The sequence below is a fragment of the Thalassophryne amazonica genome, chromosome 1 (assembly GCF_902500255.1).
Source record: "Thalassophryne amazonica chromosome 1, fThaAma1.1, whole genome shotgun sequence".
Classification (NCBI taxonomy): domain Eukaryota; kingdom Metazoa; phylum Chordata; class Actinopteri; order Batrachoidiformes; family Batrachoididae; genus Thalassophryne; species Thalassophryne amazonica.
Window position 1 is genome coordinate 119,379,280 of NC_047103.1, and position 15,408 is coordinate 119,394,687.

Below are 15,408 nucleotides of genomic sequence, written 5' to 3' on the forward strand. Positions count from 1 at the left end.
ATAGAGAGAGAGAGAGAGAGAGAGAGAGAGGAGAGAGAGAGAGAGAGAGAGAGAGAGAGAGAGAGAGAGAGAGAGAGAGAGAGAGAGAGAGAGAGAGAGAGAGAGAGAGAGAGAGAGAGAGAGAGAGAGAGAGAGAGAGGAGACGAGAGAGAGAGAGAGAGAGAGAGAGAGAGAGAGAGAGAGAGAGAGAGAGAGAGAGAGAGAGAGAGATTGGTGTATATGTATGTGTGTGTGTATATATATACATACAGCATGAACATGAAAACGCTCCTTGGTTTCAAATATTTATAATATCAAAAGTCACATGAATAATTTTACAATTTTAGTATCAACAGTTGCAGAAACTCAAGTTTTTTTTTTTCTCTTTTGCAGATTCTTCTTCTTCAAATTGTAAAAGCCTTTTCTGCATACACACCACAGAGTTGCTTGAGGTATGCTAAAGCACATTTTGGAATAAGGTGCTGTGGACTAATGAAACTAAAATTGAGTTATTTGGACATAACAAGGGGCGGTATGCATTGATGAAAAAGAACACAGCCATCCATCCATCCATTCTTGAGTACAATGTTCATGAATCAGTCACAAAGTTAAAGTTGCGCCGGGGCTGGATCTTTCAACAAGACAACAACCCTAAACACTGCTCAAAATCCACTAAGGCATTCATGCAGAGGAACAAGTACAATGTTCCATCTCAGTCCTCAGACCTGAATATTATTGAAAATCTGTGGTGTGATTTTAAGCGGGCTGTCATGCTCGGAAACCAACAAACCTGAGATGTTTTGTAAAGAAGAATGGTCCAAAATACCTTCAGCCAGAATCCAGACTCTCATTGGAAACTATAGGAAGTGTTTAGAGGCTGTTATTTCTGCAAAAGGAGGATCTACTAAATGTTGATGTATTTTTTCTGTTGGGGTGCCCAAATTTATGCACCTGCCTAATTTTGTTTAAAGAATTATTGCACACTTTCTGTACATCCTATAAACTTCATTTCACTTCTCAAATATCACTGTTTGTCTGCTATATGATATATTTGCTAAAATTTCTGATCCAAACCACCAATAATTTATAAGGGAAAATCATGGAAATCATCAGGGGTGCCCAAACCTTTGCATACAACTGCATATGCAGGGGTGGTGACCAAGTGTGCACTTGGTTTCAGTGTGGAAGGTTCCGGTTCAAACCTCACCCCTGCCACATTTGTCCATGCAATGTGGAGTTCCACCAGGAAGGACATCTGGTGTAAAACCTGTGCCAATTCAACATGCAGCACCTTGGATTTGCTATGGCAACCCGAGTGCAGACAAGGGAGTAGCTGAAGCATTTTGTGCATTAAAAAGGATTACATTTGGTCAAGTCACTCTTTTTTCTAAGTGCGTGGCAGAGTGGTACCTTAAAATCCTAAAGCCTGACTTATGCTTCTACAGCTCTGTAACTCCATGGCCAAGTAATGACGCAGACATGCATGTGACACTTTTAAAATTCTCTGTCGCGTCAGCGGGTGTCGTAATGCAATTTATCACAGGAACACGGGCCTTTTCTGAATCAGTTTATCAATGAGCTCCACTTCTGTATACTATTGTCAACCTCCAAACAAACGGTGTGGTACGTACAATTTCCTCCATGAATTGCAAGTCATTTGAGTATCTTTTTTCAACTCTGTGTTGGGAAGTTGCTCATATTTGCGGATGCTTCTGCCAAACATATTTGATCCATGATCAAAAGGTAATCGGCGGCCGCATTGCAAAAACTTTTAAAATATGACGGGAGAGGAAGGAGTGGTGGCCAAGTGGTTAATGCACTTGGTTTCAGTGCAGAAGGTTCCGGGTTCAAATCCCACCCCTGCCACATTTCTCCATGTAATGTGGAGTTGCGTCAGGAGGGCATCTGGCGTAAAACCTGTTCCAATTCAACAAGCAGATCCACCTTGGATTTGCTGTGGTGACCCCGAGTGCAAAACAAGTGAGCAGCCGAAGGGACTTACTTTTTTTACGGGAGAGGAAGGATTGAAGCCAGAAAAATGAGAAATCACAGCCCTTTCTGGTGTCCGTCGTTTAGCAGATGTGTGTCAGGCTTCGGAGAAGGTTTGGTTTGTCACACCCAGGGATATGTGTGAAACTTAACAGGTAAATTGCAAGCAAAAAGCAGCATTTTGTTAATAATCACTGGCTTTGAATTATGCCCTGCCTCGTTTATGTGCTATCTCTGAGCACGGTTTGAAAACACGGTGCGGCTACCGGACCTGTGGTGGTGAAGGCTACTGGTGAGAATTGTTTTTGTAATCAATAGTGGCCATACTGAGCCACGACAGTCGGCATGGCACCACCCAGGAAAACAGATAAACTCGAGGAAGATATAGAGGAGATAAAGACCTCATTAAACCATATATCAAAAGACATGTCTAATCTAGACAAACTGATGGTGGAAATTAAAGAACTCCAAAATCTGGTTAAAGAGAAGGACAAGATCATTAAGAAACTTGAGCAACGTGTAGATGAACTTGAACAATTTACTAGAAAAGATGACGTTATAATATCTGGACTAGAAACAAGGCATCGGACATATGCAAGGGTGGTGGATTCTGGTGTAGCCAGTGGGGAGGATGCACCACCTGAAGAAAGACAATCATTGGAACAACAAGTTACAAACTTTTTATATCAAAAAGGTGTTGTCATCCATCAAGACACAATATCAGACTGTTATACTATTCCAACTAAAGATAGAAAAATAAACTATCTAACATTGTTATACGATTTACAAGCAGAAAATATAAAAATGAGTTATTAAGACAGGCAAAGAATTTGAAAGGAACGAGTGTCTATATAAATGAGCATCTAACAAAAAAAAATGCAGATATTGCTAGGGAAGCAAGACTACTAAGAAAACAGAAACATATTGTTGCTACATGGGTCTGGAATTGTAGGGTGTGGATTAGAGTGAAAGAAGGAACAAACGGTATACAAATCAAAAACATGGAGGACCTTACGAAATACAGACCTGAATAGACAATCAAATATAACATCTGTTGGTAATTGGACCAACAAAAAATCAGATCAAACATGGAAACAGAGGATAAAATATATGACATAGACACTAATATTGATGAAAGTATATTTGACTTAAAAACGATTGGTTGTGAGTATTATACAGTAGAACAGCTGAATAGTGAAAAAATTGCAGAAGATACCCTGTCACTCATACATATAAACAGTCGAAGCTTGTATTGTAAAATGTCACAAATAAAAGATTATTTAAATCAGTTTAAAAATAGATTTAGTATTGTTGCAATCACTGAATCTTGGCTTAAAGATGATCTCATGGATGAAGTTCAAATGGAGGGATATGAGCTGTATTTTGTAAACAAAAGATATAAAAAAGGCGGTGGTATTGCTCTGTATACAAAAACAGATCTGATGTGTACATTTGTTGAAGAAATGACAATTATGAATGATGTCATAGAAATTGTAACAGTGGAACTTGTACATGAAACATCTAAGAATATTTTAATCAGTTGTGTATACAGAGCACCAGATTCTTGTGTTGTGAAATTTACAGATAAAATAATTGAATTAGTCCATCAAATTAAAAACAATGCTTTTTATGTGTGGGGACTTTAATATTAACATAGAAAGCTCCAGCTGCCAAAGATTAAGTGACTTTGTGAATTCAATGTATAGTTTGGGGTTATTCCCCTTGATAACAAAACCAACCAGAATTACATTGCAAAGTGCAACGGTAATTGATAATATATTACAAACAGAACAGATGAAATTATCAAGAATGGGATCTTCATGACAGATATTAGCGACCATTTACCAATTTTTTCAATATTTAAATCTAAAAATAGGTACAACAAAAAAACTGATATAAACTTTAAAAGAGATAAGTCAGTAAAAGCCTTAGAGGCATTAAAATATGACCTTAAAAATCAAAACTGGGAAGAAGTTTATGTCAGTGATGTTAATGTAGCATATAACTCATTTATGAAAATTTGATGAAATCATACAATAAAAATTGTAAATTAATTGAAATTAGTAAGAAAAGAGTAAATAAACCATGGCTGACAAAGGGAATAAAAAATGCTTGTGCAAAGAAAAACTGTTTATACAGGTGCTTTTTAAAATTGCAAACAAAGGAATCAGAACATAAATACAAAAAATATAAAAATAAACTATTAACAATAATTAGGAAACAAAAAAAGATTATTACAGTGAAAAACTAAATAAGAGTAAAGATAATATGAGGGTAACATGGGGAATTATAAAAAGTGTGATTGATAGTGATGGAACGAAAGAAACTATTCCAAATTACTTTGTTAAGGAAAATAAAGAGATATATGATATAAAAGAAGTTGCAAATGGGTTTAATGATTATTTTTCAAATGTAGGGTCAAGTCTGGTGGGAAATAAACCATAATAGAAGATAAATTATGTACATTGGTAAATACGGTCAATAGTATTTTCCTGGACAATGTGGAAAAAGATGAAATAAGAAATATTGTAAAAAACTGTGTAAGCAAAAGATCAACTGACCATGAAGATTTAGACATGGTGACTGTAAAAAGTATAATAGAAATTGTTATTGAACCATTTACTTATATTTGTAATCTGTCTCTGTCAACTGGGGTTTTTCCAGATGAAATGAAAATTGCTAAGGTAGTCCCATTATATAAAAATGGAGACAAACATAATTTTTCTAATTACAGGCCAGTATCATTGCTTCCACAGTTTTCTAAAATTATGGAAAAAGTTTTTGTAACAAGATTGGATAAATTTATTGAGAAACATCATATTTTAAATAATGTTCAGTATGGATTCAGAACAAAACATTCAACAGCTATGGCAATTATGGAACTAATAGAGAAAATATCAACAACAATAGATAATAAGGATTATTTTGTAAGTATTTTTATTGACCTGAAAAAGGCTTTTGATGTTATAGACCACTCAAGATTGCTCCACAAGTTACAACAATATGGAATAAGAGGTGTTGCACATCAGTGGGTAAAAAGCTACTTAGAAAATAGAAAACAGTTTGTTCAGATAAATAATACCAAATCAGAATTGTGTAACATTATTTATGGAGTACCACAAGGATCGGTACTTGGACCCAAACTGTTTATTTTGTATATCAATGATTTTGTGAATGTATCCAATGTGCTTGGCAGCATTTTATTTGCTGATGATACAACGCTGTTTTACTCTGGATCAGATATACAGGAAGTAGCACAAGTGATAAATACAGAGTTGGAAAAAGTTAAACATTGGTTTGATATAAACAGATTGTCACTAAATATTAATAAGACAAATTTCATATTGTTTAATGATAGAGCGAAAAAAAATAATGTGTCATTACAAATAGATGGAATGGATATACAAAGGGTAAAAGAAATGAAATTTTTAGGAGTCATGATTGATGAAGATCTTACATGGAAGTCACACATAAATTACATAAAAGGAAAAATAGCGAAAGCCATTGCTGTTTTGCATAAAGTAAAATATTCATTAAATAGTTATGGTTTATTAACATTGTACAATTCATTGATTGTCCCATATTTAACTTACTGTGTAGAAATCTGGGGATCAACATATACAACCTATATACAACCTTTATTTATTTTGCAGAAAAGAGCTTTAAAAGTGATTAGTAACAGTGGTTTTAGAGATCCATCTAATCCATTGTTTATTAAGTATAGGGTACTTAAATTTCATGATTTAGTCGATTTGAAAATATTACAAACGATGTACCAAGTTAATAAAAATACTTTACCAGCAAACATTCAAAATATGTTTGAAAAAAGAGTAAGTAGTTATAAATTGAAAGGAATAGAAGTCTTTAAAAAACCAAGATTTAGAACCAAAGTAAAGGAAAGGAGTATTGCAGTAAATGGTGTCAAATTATGGAACAATCTTAATAAAGAAATTAAAGAATTAAGGTCGCTTAAATTATTTAAAAAACATATTAAATTAGATGTATTAAGTAAGTATGAAACTATGAAGTAAGTCAGTGGGCTGCAAGAAAGTAAAAAAAAAAAAAAAGTAAATTTAATAATGTTTGGAGTGTCTTAAGTTTAAATGTAACCTATCAGTGATGTAATCTATTAATTAATGGTCATAATTATGAAATGGGTCAGTGGTATGTGACAAGTTAAAGAAATGCAATCTGTTAAATAATGTTGACTATGATGCTGTATATTGAAAGATTGTATTGTTAAAAGGGGCAGAAATCATAAGACTTGTTCTTCTTTCTGCTCCTTTTCATTCTGGTATTGTGGTGCTTTTGTTTTTTGCTTTTCTGTTTTTCTTTTAAATGAATGAAATAAATATAAAAAATAAAAAAAAAACTTAAACAGCTTTTAATTCCGGGAATATGGTACCAACTTTCCTCAAATTGGTGAGTGTCAATGCTGAACTTCATTTCATACCTCTGTTACTAGGCACATCCTGGCTGTTCTGTTTGGTACATGAGAGGGGTTTTTAATGGAATACATTATGATAAAAACATTGAGGGTTTTGCTTTTGCCTGGTGAGGGTGAATATCCGGTTTATACGATGATGGTTTAGGCAAGTTTTACTGTGTGTGTGTGTGTGTATGTATGTATATATATATATATATATATACACTCAACAAAAATATAAACGCAACACTTTTGGTTTTGCTCCCATTTTGTATGAGATGAACTCAAAGATCTAAAACTTTTTCCACATACACAATATCACCATTTCCCTCAAATATTGTTCACAAACCAGTCTAAATCTGTGATAGTGAGCACTTCTCCTTTGCTGAGATAATCCATCCCACCTCACAGGTGTGCCATATCAAGATGCTGATTAGACACCATGATTAGTGCACAGGTGTGCCTTAGACTGCCCACAATAAAAGGCCACTCTGAAAGGTGCAGTTTTATCACACAGCACAATGCCATAGATGTCGCAAGATTTGAGGAAGCGTGCAATTGCCATGCTGACAGCAGGAATGTCAACCAGAGCTGTTGCTTGTGTATTGAATGTTCATTTCTCTACCATAAGCAGTCTCCAAAGGCGTTTCAGAGAATTTGGCAGTACATCCAACCAGCCTCACAACCGCAGACCACGTGTAACCACACCAGCCCAGGACCTCCACATCCAGCATGTTCACCTCCAAAATCATCTGAGACCAGCCACTCGGACAGCTGCTGAAACAATCGGTTTGCATAACCAAAGAATTTCTGCACAGACTGTCAGAAACCATCTCAGGGAAGCTCATCTGCATGCTCGTTGTCTTCATCGGGGTCTCGACCTGACTCCAGTTCATCGTCGTAACCGACTTGAGTGGGCAAATGCTCACATTCGCTGGCGTTTGGCACGTTGGAGAGGTGTTCTCTTCATGGATGAATCCCGGTTCACACTGTTCAGAGCAGATGGCAGACAGCGTGTGTGGCGTCGTGTGGGTGAGCGGTTTTCTGATGTCAATGTTGTGGATCTGGTGGCCCATGGTGGCGGTGGGGTTATGGTATGGGCAGGCATCTGTTATGGACGAAGAACACAGGTGCATTTTATTGATGGCATTTTGAATGCACAGAGATACCGTGATGAGATCCTGAGGCCCATTGTTGTGCCATACTGTACATCCAAGAACATCACCTCATGTTGCAGCAGGATAATGCACGGCCCCGTGTTGCAAGGATCTGTACACAATTCTTGGAAGCTGAAAATGTCCCAGTTCTTGCATGGCCGGCATACTCACCGGACGTGTCACCCATTGAGCATGTTTGGGATGCTCTGGATCGGCGTATACGACAGCGTGTACCAGTTCCTGCCAATATCCAGCAACTTCGCACAGCCATTGAAGAGGAGTGGACCAACATTCCACAGGCCACAATTGACAACCTGATCAACTCTATGCGAAAGAGATGTGTTGCACTGCATGAGGCAAATGGTGGTCACACCAGATACTGACTGGTATCCCCCCCCCCCCCAATAAAACAAAACTACACCTTTCAGAGTGGCCTTTTATTGTGGACAGTCTAAGGCACACCTGTGCACTAATCATGGTGTCTAATCAGCATCTTGGTATGGCACACCTGTGAGGTGGGATGGATTATCTCAGCAAAGGAGAAGTGCTCACTATCACAGATTTAGACTGGTTTGTGAACAATATTTGAGGGAAATGGTGATATTGTGTATGTGGAAAAAGTTTTAGATCTTTGAGTTCATCTCATACAAAATGGGATCAAACCAAAAGTGTTGCATTTATATTTTTGTTGAGTATATATATATATATATATATATATATATATATATATATATACACTCAACAAAAATATAAATGCTATATATATATATATATATATATATATACTGTGTGTGTGTGTTTGTGTGTGTAGCTTCCTGTGTTTTATGTTTATTGTCATTTCAGAATGAGGCCTTGTTTTTCTGTAGTTCATTTCATGGAAAGACCACTTTCCAAATACAATCCATTGTATCTCTCTCCCACTTTTGGTGTAATGCTCACATTGAGCCTGTACTTGCTCTTATTTGAGCACTCAGGCACAACACATCTACAAGGCATAGTTCCTCCCTGCATGGCATCTTTTCTTATCAGTCTCAGAGGTCCAGTTTGTGTGCTTTCAGTGACAGCAAAGTGTAGACTTCCTGGAATGATGGCACATGTGCCTCGTGGCTTACCATTCATTCATTCATTTTCAGCTACTTATCCAGATCCATGTCGCAGTGCCAGCAGAGCAAGCAGCTCAACCCACACTTCCCGATCCTCGGCCAAGTCCTGTAACTCTTTCCGTGGGATACCAAGGCATTCCCAAGCCAGCTGGGAATTATAATTCTTTCAGCGTCTCCTGGGTCTTCCCGGGGGCCTCCTCCTGGTTGGATGTGCTTGGAAGACCTTGTTAGGGAGACGCCCAGGGAGCATCCTCACCAGATGCCCAAACCACCTTAACTGGCTCCTTTTGATGCAAAGTAGTGGTGGCTCTACTCTGAGTCCCTCCCGGATAATCAAGCTTCTCACCCTCTCCACGGAGTGTAAGCCCAGATACCAGATGGAGGAATCTCATTTTCCCCTCTTGTATCCAGGATCTTATTTTTTCAGTCATTACCCAAAGCTCATGACCGTAGTTGAGGATAGGAATGTAAACTGACTGAAAAATTGAGAGCCTTGCCTTCCGGCTCAATTCCTTCTTTACCGCGACAATCCAGTACAATGTCTGCAAAGTTTGTAACACCTCCCCATTCCATCTATCTATCTATCTCCCTCTCCAATTTACCACCACTCCTCCACTTGGGGGAGTAACTCTCCCCTAACCCAGAGGGGACAATCCAGTATTTTCCAATAGAGGACCAGGTTTGGAGGCGCTGATTCTCATCCCAGTTGTTCATCCCAGTCCCAGACTCATCCCAGTCGCTTAACAGTCAGCCTCAAATCTGCTTAGTGCGCATCAGAGGTCACTACCTGATGAACCCAACAGAACCACATCATCTGCAAAAAGCAGAGATGCAACTTTGAGATCACCAAACAAGACACCCTCCACTCCCTGAGGGTGCCTCTAAAAACTCTAATTGGAACACACTCTCCAGCCCCCTTTTTTAAAGATGGGGACCACCGCCCCGGTTTGCCAATCCAGAGGTATTGTCCCCATTTTCCATGCAATGGTGTATTAGCATGTCAGCCATGACAGCCAACCAACATCCAGAGACAGCAACTCAAGACAAATCTCATATGTCGTCAACGACTTGCCACCGAGGAGTGTTTTGACTACCTCGGTGACTTCCACTAGGTTGATGGCACCAGATCTGTCCGAGTCTTCCATCCCTGCTTCCTTGATGGAGAGCATGTCCGTAGAGTTGAGGAGATCCTCAGTGTTCTTTCTACTGCCTGCTGATATCCTCAGTCCAGTTTAGCAGCTCTCCGCTGCTGCTGAACACAGCCTGGGCTAAGAACTGCCTCCTCTTCCTGAGGTGCCTGACAGTTTGCCAGAACCACTTTGAGGCTGACCGAAAGTCATTTTCCATGGCCTCGCCAAACACCTCCCATACCCGAGTTTCCTGGGTCCTGGATGGCAACCACCCATGGACACACCCACTCCCACAACTCAAAAGTCATGTCTATCATATGTTCTGGAGTATACTCTACCAGTTAAACGTTTGGACGCACAAGTGTACTGCTGTCTGTCAGTAAACTGAATATCTTTGAGTTGTGGACAAAATCAGATGCTTGAAGACATCATCTTAGCCGCTGGAAAATTTTGATCAGAACTTACCACTATTTTCTGATGTTTTATGGCCTTAACAACGAATCAGTCAAAACTCCCTTTACACAGGGACTGGGTCTGTCCAGCAGACATGAAATTGTGTAAAAGGCTACATGATGCCAATGACATGCTCAACTGCTGCCAGGACCTTACAAGGTCTTCTTCATATCCTCTTCAAACTGCCATGATCGCAATGATCGCTTTGAAGTATGAAGCTGCACTTGATTTCTGCAGGAGAGTCGTCAGGGCTGGAGATGCACAATACCACACAGGCCACCACCCTATGACCCCCTGACAGGCACACAATGGTAACCGCAGATAGTCCACTGTAACGTGACGGGAGTGATGTGAGTTTGGGTGTCAACTCAGAAAAAAAGCAATATCATTTCAAGATCACAGCCAACGAGCGCACACAAATCAGGGCTGTGTGGTATGAGTTTCATGAATAAAATTAATTTTACAAAGTGCAAAATGAGTTCCTTGTCAGCTGATGTCTGCTGGGTTCATCAGAAACCTTTGCAGATGTTCAAGTCTAGGGATGGGTATTGCTAAGATTTTATTGATACCATTATTGATTCGGCTTATTGATTCAATTCCTTATCGATACCGCTTGTGAATTTTCTGTGTACTAAAAGTAGGCTTTACAGGTTTTCTATGTCAACATTTTATTGAGTCTTAAAGTAAATTAATATGAAATTGGTCTCTGGACATAAATAAACTCTACATGGTGGATCCTTGATTTCTGCACATAAATAGAAATAAAAAAAAAAATCTGTAGTTTTTGCCAAAAGCATTTCCTTTCAGACGTTATAGGCATGAATGTGTTTCTGAGCTCTTGCAGCTGGCTGTGCTGCACGCCAGGATGTCATTCATAAAGAATGCAGGATGTCTCATTTTGGGAGGAAAAAAACATTTTAGTCAATGGCAGTTTATTGTCTGTATTAGAGTGTTTGGAAAGAGGTGTCATTTTATTTAAAGCGGCAATTTGTTTTGAAGTTATTAATTCTGACCGGACTCTGTCTCAGCAGAGAGCCGCTCAGCGTTTGGAGCTGTGCCAATGGAATGGAGGATGATTCTCAAGAGTCCCAGTTAGTGACTTTAATCCACACAAAAGTGACTCACGATTGACATATTTCAATAGCTTTGAGAGGGGGTTAAGAAGCGGATGTGCCGCTTCTGAAGAGTTGCTGTTGTTGTTGCTATTATTATTATTAATATATAAATAAAAACAAATAAAAAAATTACAATTTTTAATACATTTGACTCTTTTATGACAACAAATGCTGAGCCATTATTTATTATACAGAAAAACAGATGCACCAAACGTGCTGAGATGTGAACAGCTAATGCTAACATTGTAAATGCCATAGACATGCTAATGCGTTAGCATCCGTCCTGTTTTTAAGTTATAAAATACATCTATCAACTGTTTCAGAAGACCATAACAGGTCGGTTTAACATAGAAAGGTAAATATTACTCACAGACATGCTCTTTAGGGTTTTAGCGGGGAAAAATTAAGATAAAGCGAAATAAAACAAAGAACCAATGAGCCAGCAGATCGAAGCAATGCTTCATTGGTCCATGCTTCAACGTGGAGTCGTGCTGCAGAAGCACTTGATTATAGAGCCACTGCAAATGATCATTTTCCTGACAAACACCCTCAAACAATGGCCGCTTTGAAGGACCAATAAGGGAATTGTTAAGCAAAAAGACTGTTAATATTGGTGGATCACATCATTTCTTAATGTCATTTTTATTCAAGTATGAGCGGAGATCAGGTGGAGAACTTTGTCTTACATTTTCCTGCAGCTGATGCTTAATACTGGGCTCCTGAAAGCTCCAGTGTCAACACAAGTGGATATGTAGCTCAGCTGTCACCGAAAGCACGCAACACATCAGACATGTAATTTGTGCCCCGTTATGATGACAACCTGTAGCACTAACCAGCTAAACCATGGAAGACAAAACAAGCTAAATATTAAATGAATCCTTCTTCCCACGTTCTGTACGTGCACATTCAGTTGGATTATACGTGCCTTGCGGTTTTTTTTTTTTCCATTGCTGTGCACCTGACAACACTTGCCTGAAACACCTTGCGTGGAAAGTTGTTATAGTAGCACTAGGGATGCTCCGATCAGGTTTTATGCTGCCGATTTGATACCGTTCAGCCTTGAGTGCCAATCACTGATACCAATCACTGATTCCTATCATGTGAATTGGCTGTAAATTTTTAGATTTAGTTATGGGTCATTCATGTCAATTCAACAAATATTTGAGGGGCCTCATGCACTTGTCTCAGATTTTCATTAAATTTTAATCTAATATTCCCAGACTATTCAGAACAACAAATCTGAAGTTTGAGGCCTGTAGGCCAAGTAGTTTCTAAGATATGGCCAATTTAGTGTGCATGTGGTCTGCTGTTTTTTTAAGGCAAAAATTATGGCCATCATTTCTGGAGCCATGTTCAAGGTAGAATATCTTAGCAAATAATGGACTTAGAGGTCTGAAATTTTCCTGTGGCAGTTGTTCATGGACACTCAGACTTGGACTATAGTCAAACAACAGACATTGGACACTAAACTGTGAAGTTTATGTATGCTCAAACTATGGAAGATATTACATTGACTATTGCGAACATCCATGTTTAAGACACTGACGCATACCATTACACTCAAAGAAGCCTTTCCATTTCTTGGCTCCTTAATGCCAGCTATACTGGCTATGAAATATATAAATTTAGCATATCTGTGGTAAACAGTTATTGTGGGAGAAACCTCTGAAATCTGAAAAAAAACATTTTGTGGTCGAAATTTATTTGAAGAAAATCATCCAGGGTGCAGGCCATTGTCATTGCTGCTGCTTATAATGATGAATGTATAGATAAGTATGATGATACCACAGTATTAAAATACTGTTCTCAGTATACTAAAGTAGTGGGTGGATATGTCATTTTCCATCCACTACTTTCATTATAGGACTGCCTTTGGCAAGCCCTTACAGTATCCAAGCAAAGTAATTCTAAACTACAAGGAACGCCCTAGTAAGTCCCACAATTCTGCTGCTTGTAAACATAGTCGAGACCTGACACAGCTTGTTTACAGTGTTTGTGACTAGGGTTCTGTTCTGGTTACAGTATTATTGAATCAACCAGTGTAAGAAATTCGGTACATCTACTGGTATTCTTGTCCCCATATTTTCAATATATTGATGCTGAATGTGAGGATCTGTTAGTCTGCTGTCTTGTGCTGCAGCTCAGATCACTTTCAAACAGTTTGCATCGTATCACTGCTGATACATCAAACATGAACAGCAATATCCATACTTTCTTTCAAAGTCTGCGTGTGTCCTCTGGCTCTGTCAGCTCTGAGCCGACAACAGCTAAAAATAGCAGCAGCACACTCCACCGGTGAGTTAAAAAAAAAAACCATAAAAGCTTTGCCTTTAACATGAAATAAAAGCATAGATAAAATCTTCTTACCTGTCACAATCTTCATGCTCAAACTGTGTAGGCCAGGGTGTTCGTCAAATGAAAAGCAGACAAAATGCCCACTGTATGGAGTTTTGAGACACAATATTGAGCACTATCTGTGACATATCAGAAATATGTTAGCTGCCTTGCAAAATGATCATTATGATTGTAATGAGTAAGTGAAAATTAATTGTAATAAATGCTCTGTATGTATAATATATGCATGAATCATTTTTACTACAAACCACTGTTGAAAATATTTTATGAGTCTCACAACTACGCTGTTCACAAAATCAGAATTGCTTTTTGCATTAGAACTATAGCAGAAAAAAGTCAACTGATTTGGGTAATTAACCACAGGCACCTTTGCTCTTGGTTAAACAGGTAAAGACTCGCTGACTCTAGTGTTTGTGGAGACCAAAAAGGTGCTGATGCCTTGGAGGACTTCCTGTATCGTGAGGGATATGCCTGTACCAGCATCCACGGTGACCGCTCTCAGAGAGACAGAGAGGGAAGCCCTAAGCCAAGTTCAGATCAGGAAATGCCCCAATTCTGGTGGCCACAGCGGTCGTAAATATAAAGCTCAAATGTAAACAACTAATTGCAATTTGATAAATTGGATAAAATAGTGTTACACATGATTCAGCTGCAGTACAAAATAACACAGCTCTTAATTATAAAATTCCATATCAATTGAATCAAGGTTGTTTTTTTTTGTTTGTTTGTTTTTGTCGTTGTCACTTTTAAGTATTTGTATTGTTGTTTTCCAGGTTGCAGCCGTGGTCTGACATATCGAATGTCAAGCATGTTATTAACTTTGACCTGCCCAGCGACATAGAGGAGTATGTTCATCGTATTGGTCGTACAGGACGAGTAGGAAATCTGGGTAAGATGCTATAACAGCTGTCAATAAAACTCAATTACAGACAGCAGCTTTTCTACAGGAATTTTTGAGAGTATGGGGGCAGCAGGGTGGACCTCTGACTCTCTTTGGGGAGCGGGGGCATGCAGTAGGGTAGCGTAACTAACCTATTGTTCATTTGTCATAAAAGCCCCAAATGTGGCCATTTGTTGGTTTATATACAAGAAGAAATTAGATATTTGTGCCATTGGCTGCTGATTTTTGCCTTTGAGTACCTGTGTGTTTTTTGAAGGGAACATGTCCAAGCCTATCTTATGAGCCAAAATACAGTTTTAAGACCCTATTTGTTGCCTTCAGAACATAATTGAAGGCACGTTCATTAAATTCAACCCATTATTACTGTAATATTACAGTGGGGAAAAGTACGTATTGACCCCCCTGTCAGTTTGCAGGTTTTTACCACCTATAACAAATGGAGAGGTTCGTAATTTTATCGTAGGTACACTTCAACTGTGAGAGACAGAATCTAAAAAAAAATCCAGTAAATCACATTGTATGATTTTTTTAAATAATTAATTTGCATTTTATTGCATAAAATAAGTATTTGACTCCCTAGAAAAACAGAGCTTATCAATTGGTACAGAAACAATCTTTCAGTTTGGAGTTTCAGCTTCCTCCAATGATGTTCTATTGAGTTCAAGTCTGGAGACTGGCCAGGCCACTCCAGGACCTTGAAATGCTTCTTATGGAGCCCCTCCTTAGTTGCCCTGGCTGTGTGTTTGGGGTCATTGTCATGCTGGAATACCCAGCCATGACCCATCTTCAATGCTCTTACT

At 38.6% G+C, this 15,408-nt stretch overlaps 1 protein-coding gene across 1 annotated transcript in view; it reads left to right on the top strand.

The window, feature by feature from the left end:
* Positions 1-15,408, top strand: part of LOC117513590 (ATP-dependent RNA helicase DDX3X-like) — a 156,469-nt gene that overhangs the window by 123,442 nt on the left and 17,619 nt on the right. The window contains 4 exon segments of the mRNA XM_034173772.1: positions 14,095-14,127; positions 14,130-14,233; positions 14,236-14,280; positions 14,488-14,596. Of these exon segments, the coding sequence (XP_034029663.1) occupies positions 14,095-14,127; positions 14,130-14,233; positions 14,236-14,280; positions 14,488-14,596 (291 nt within the window).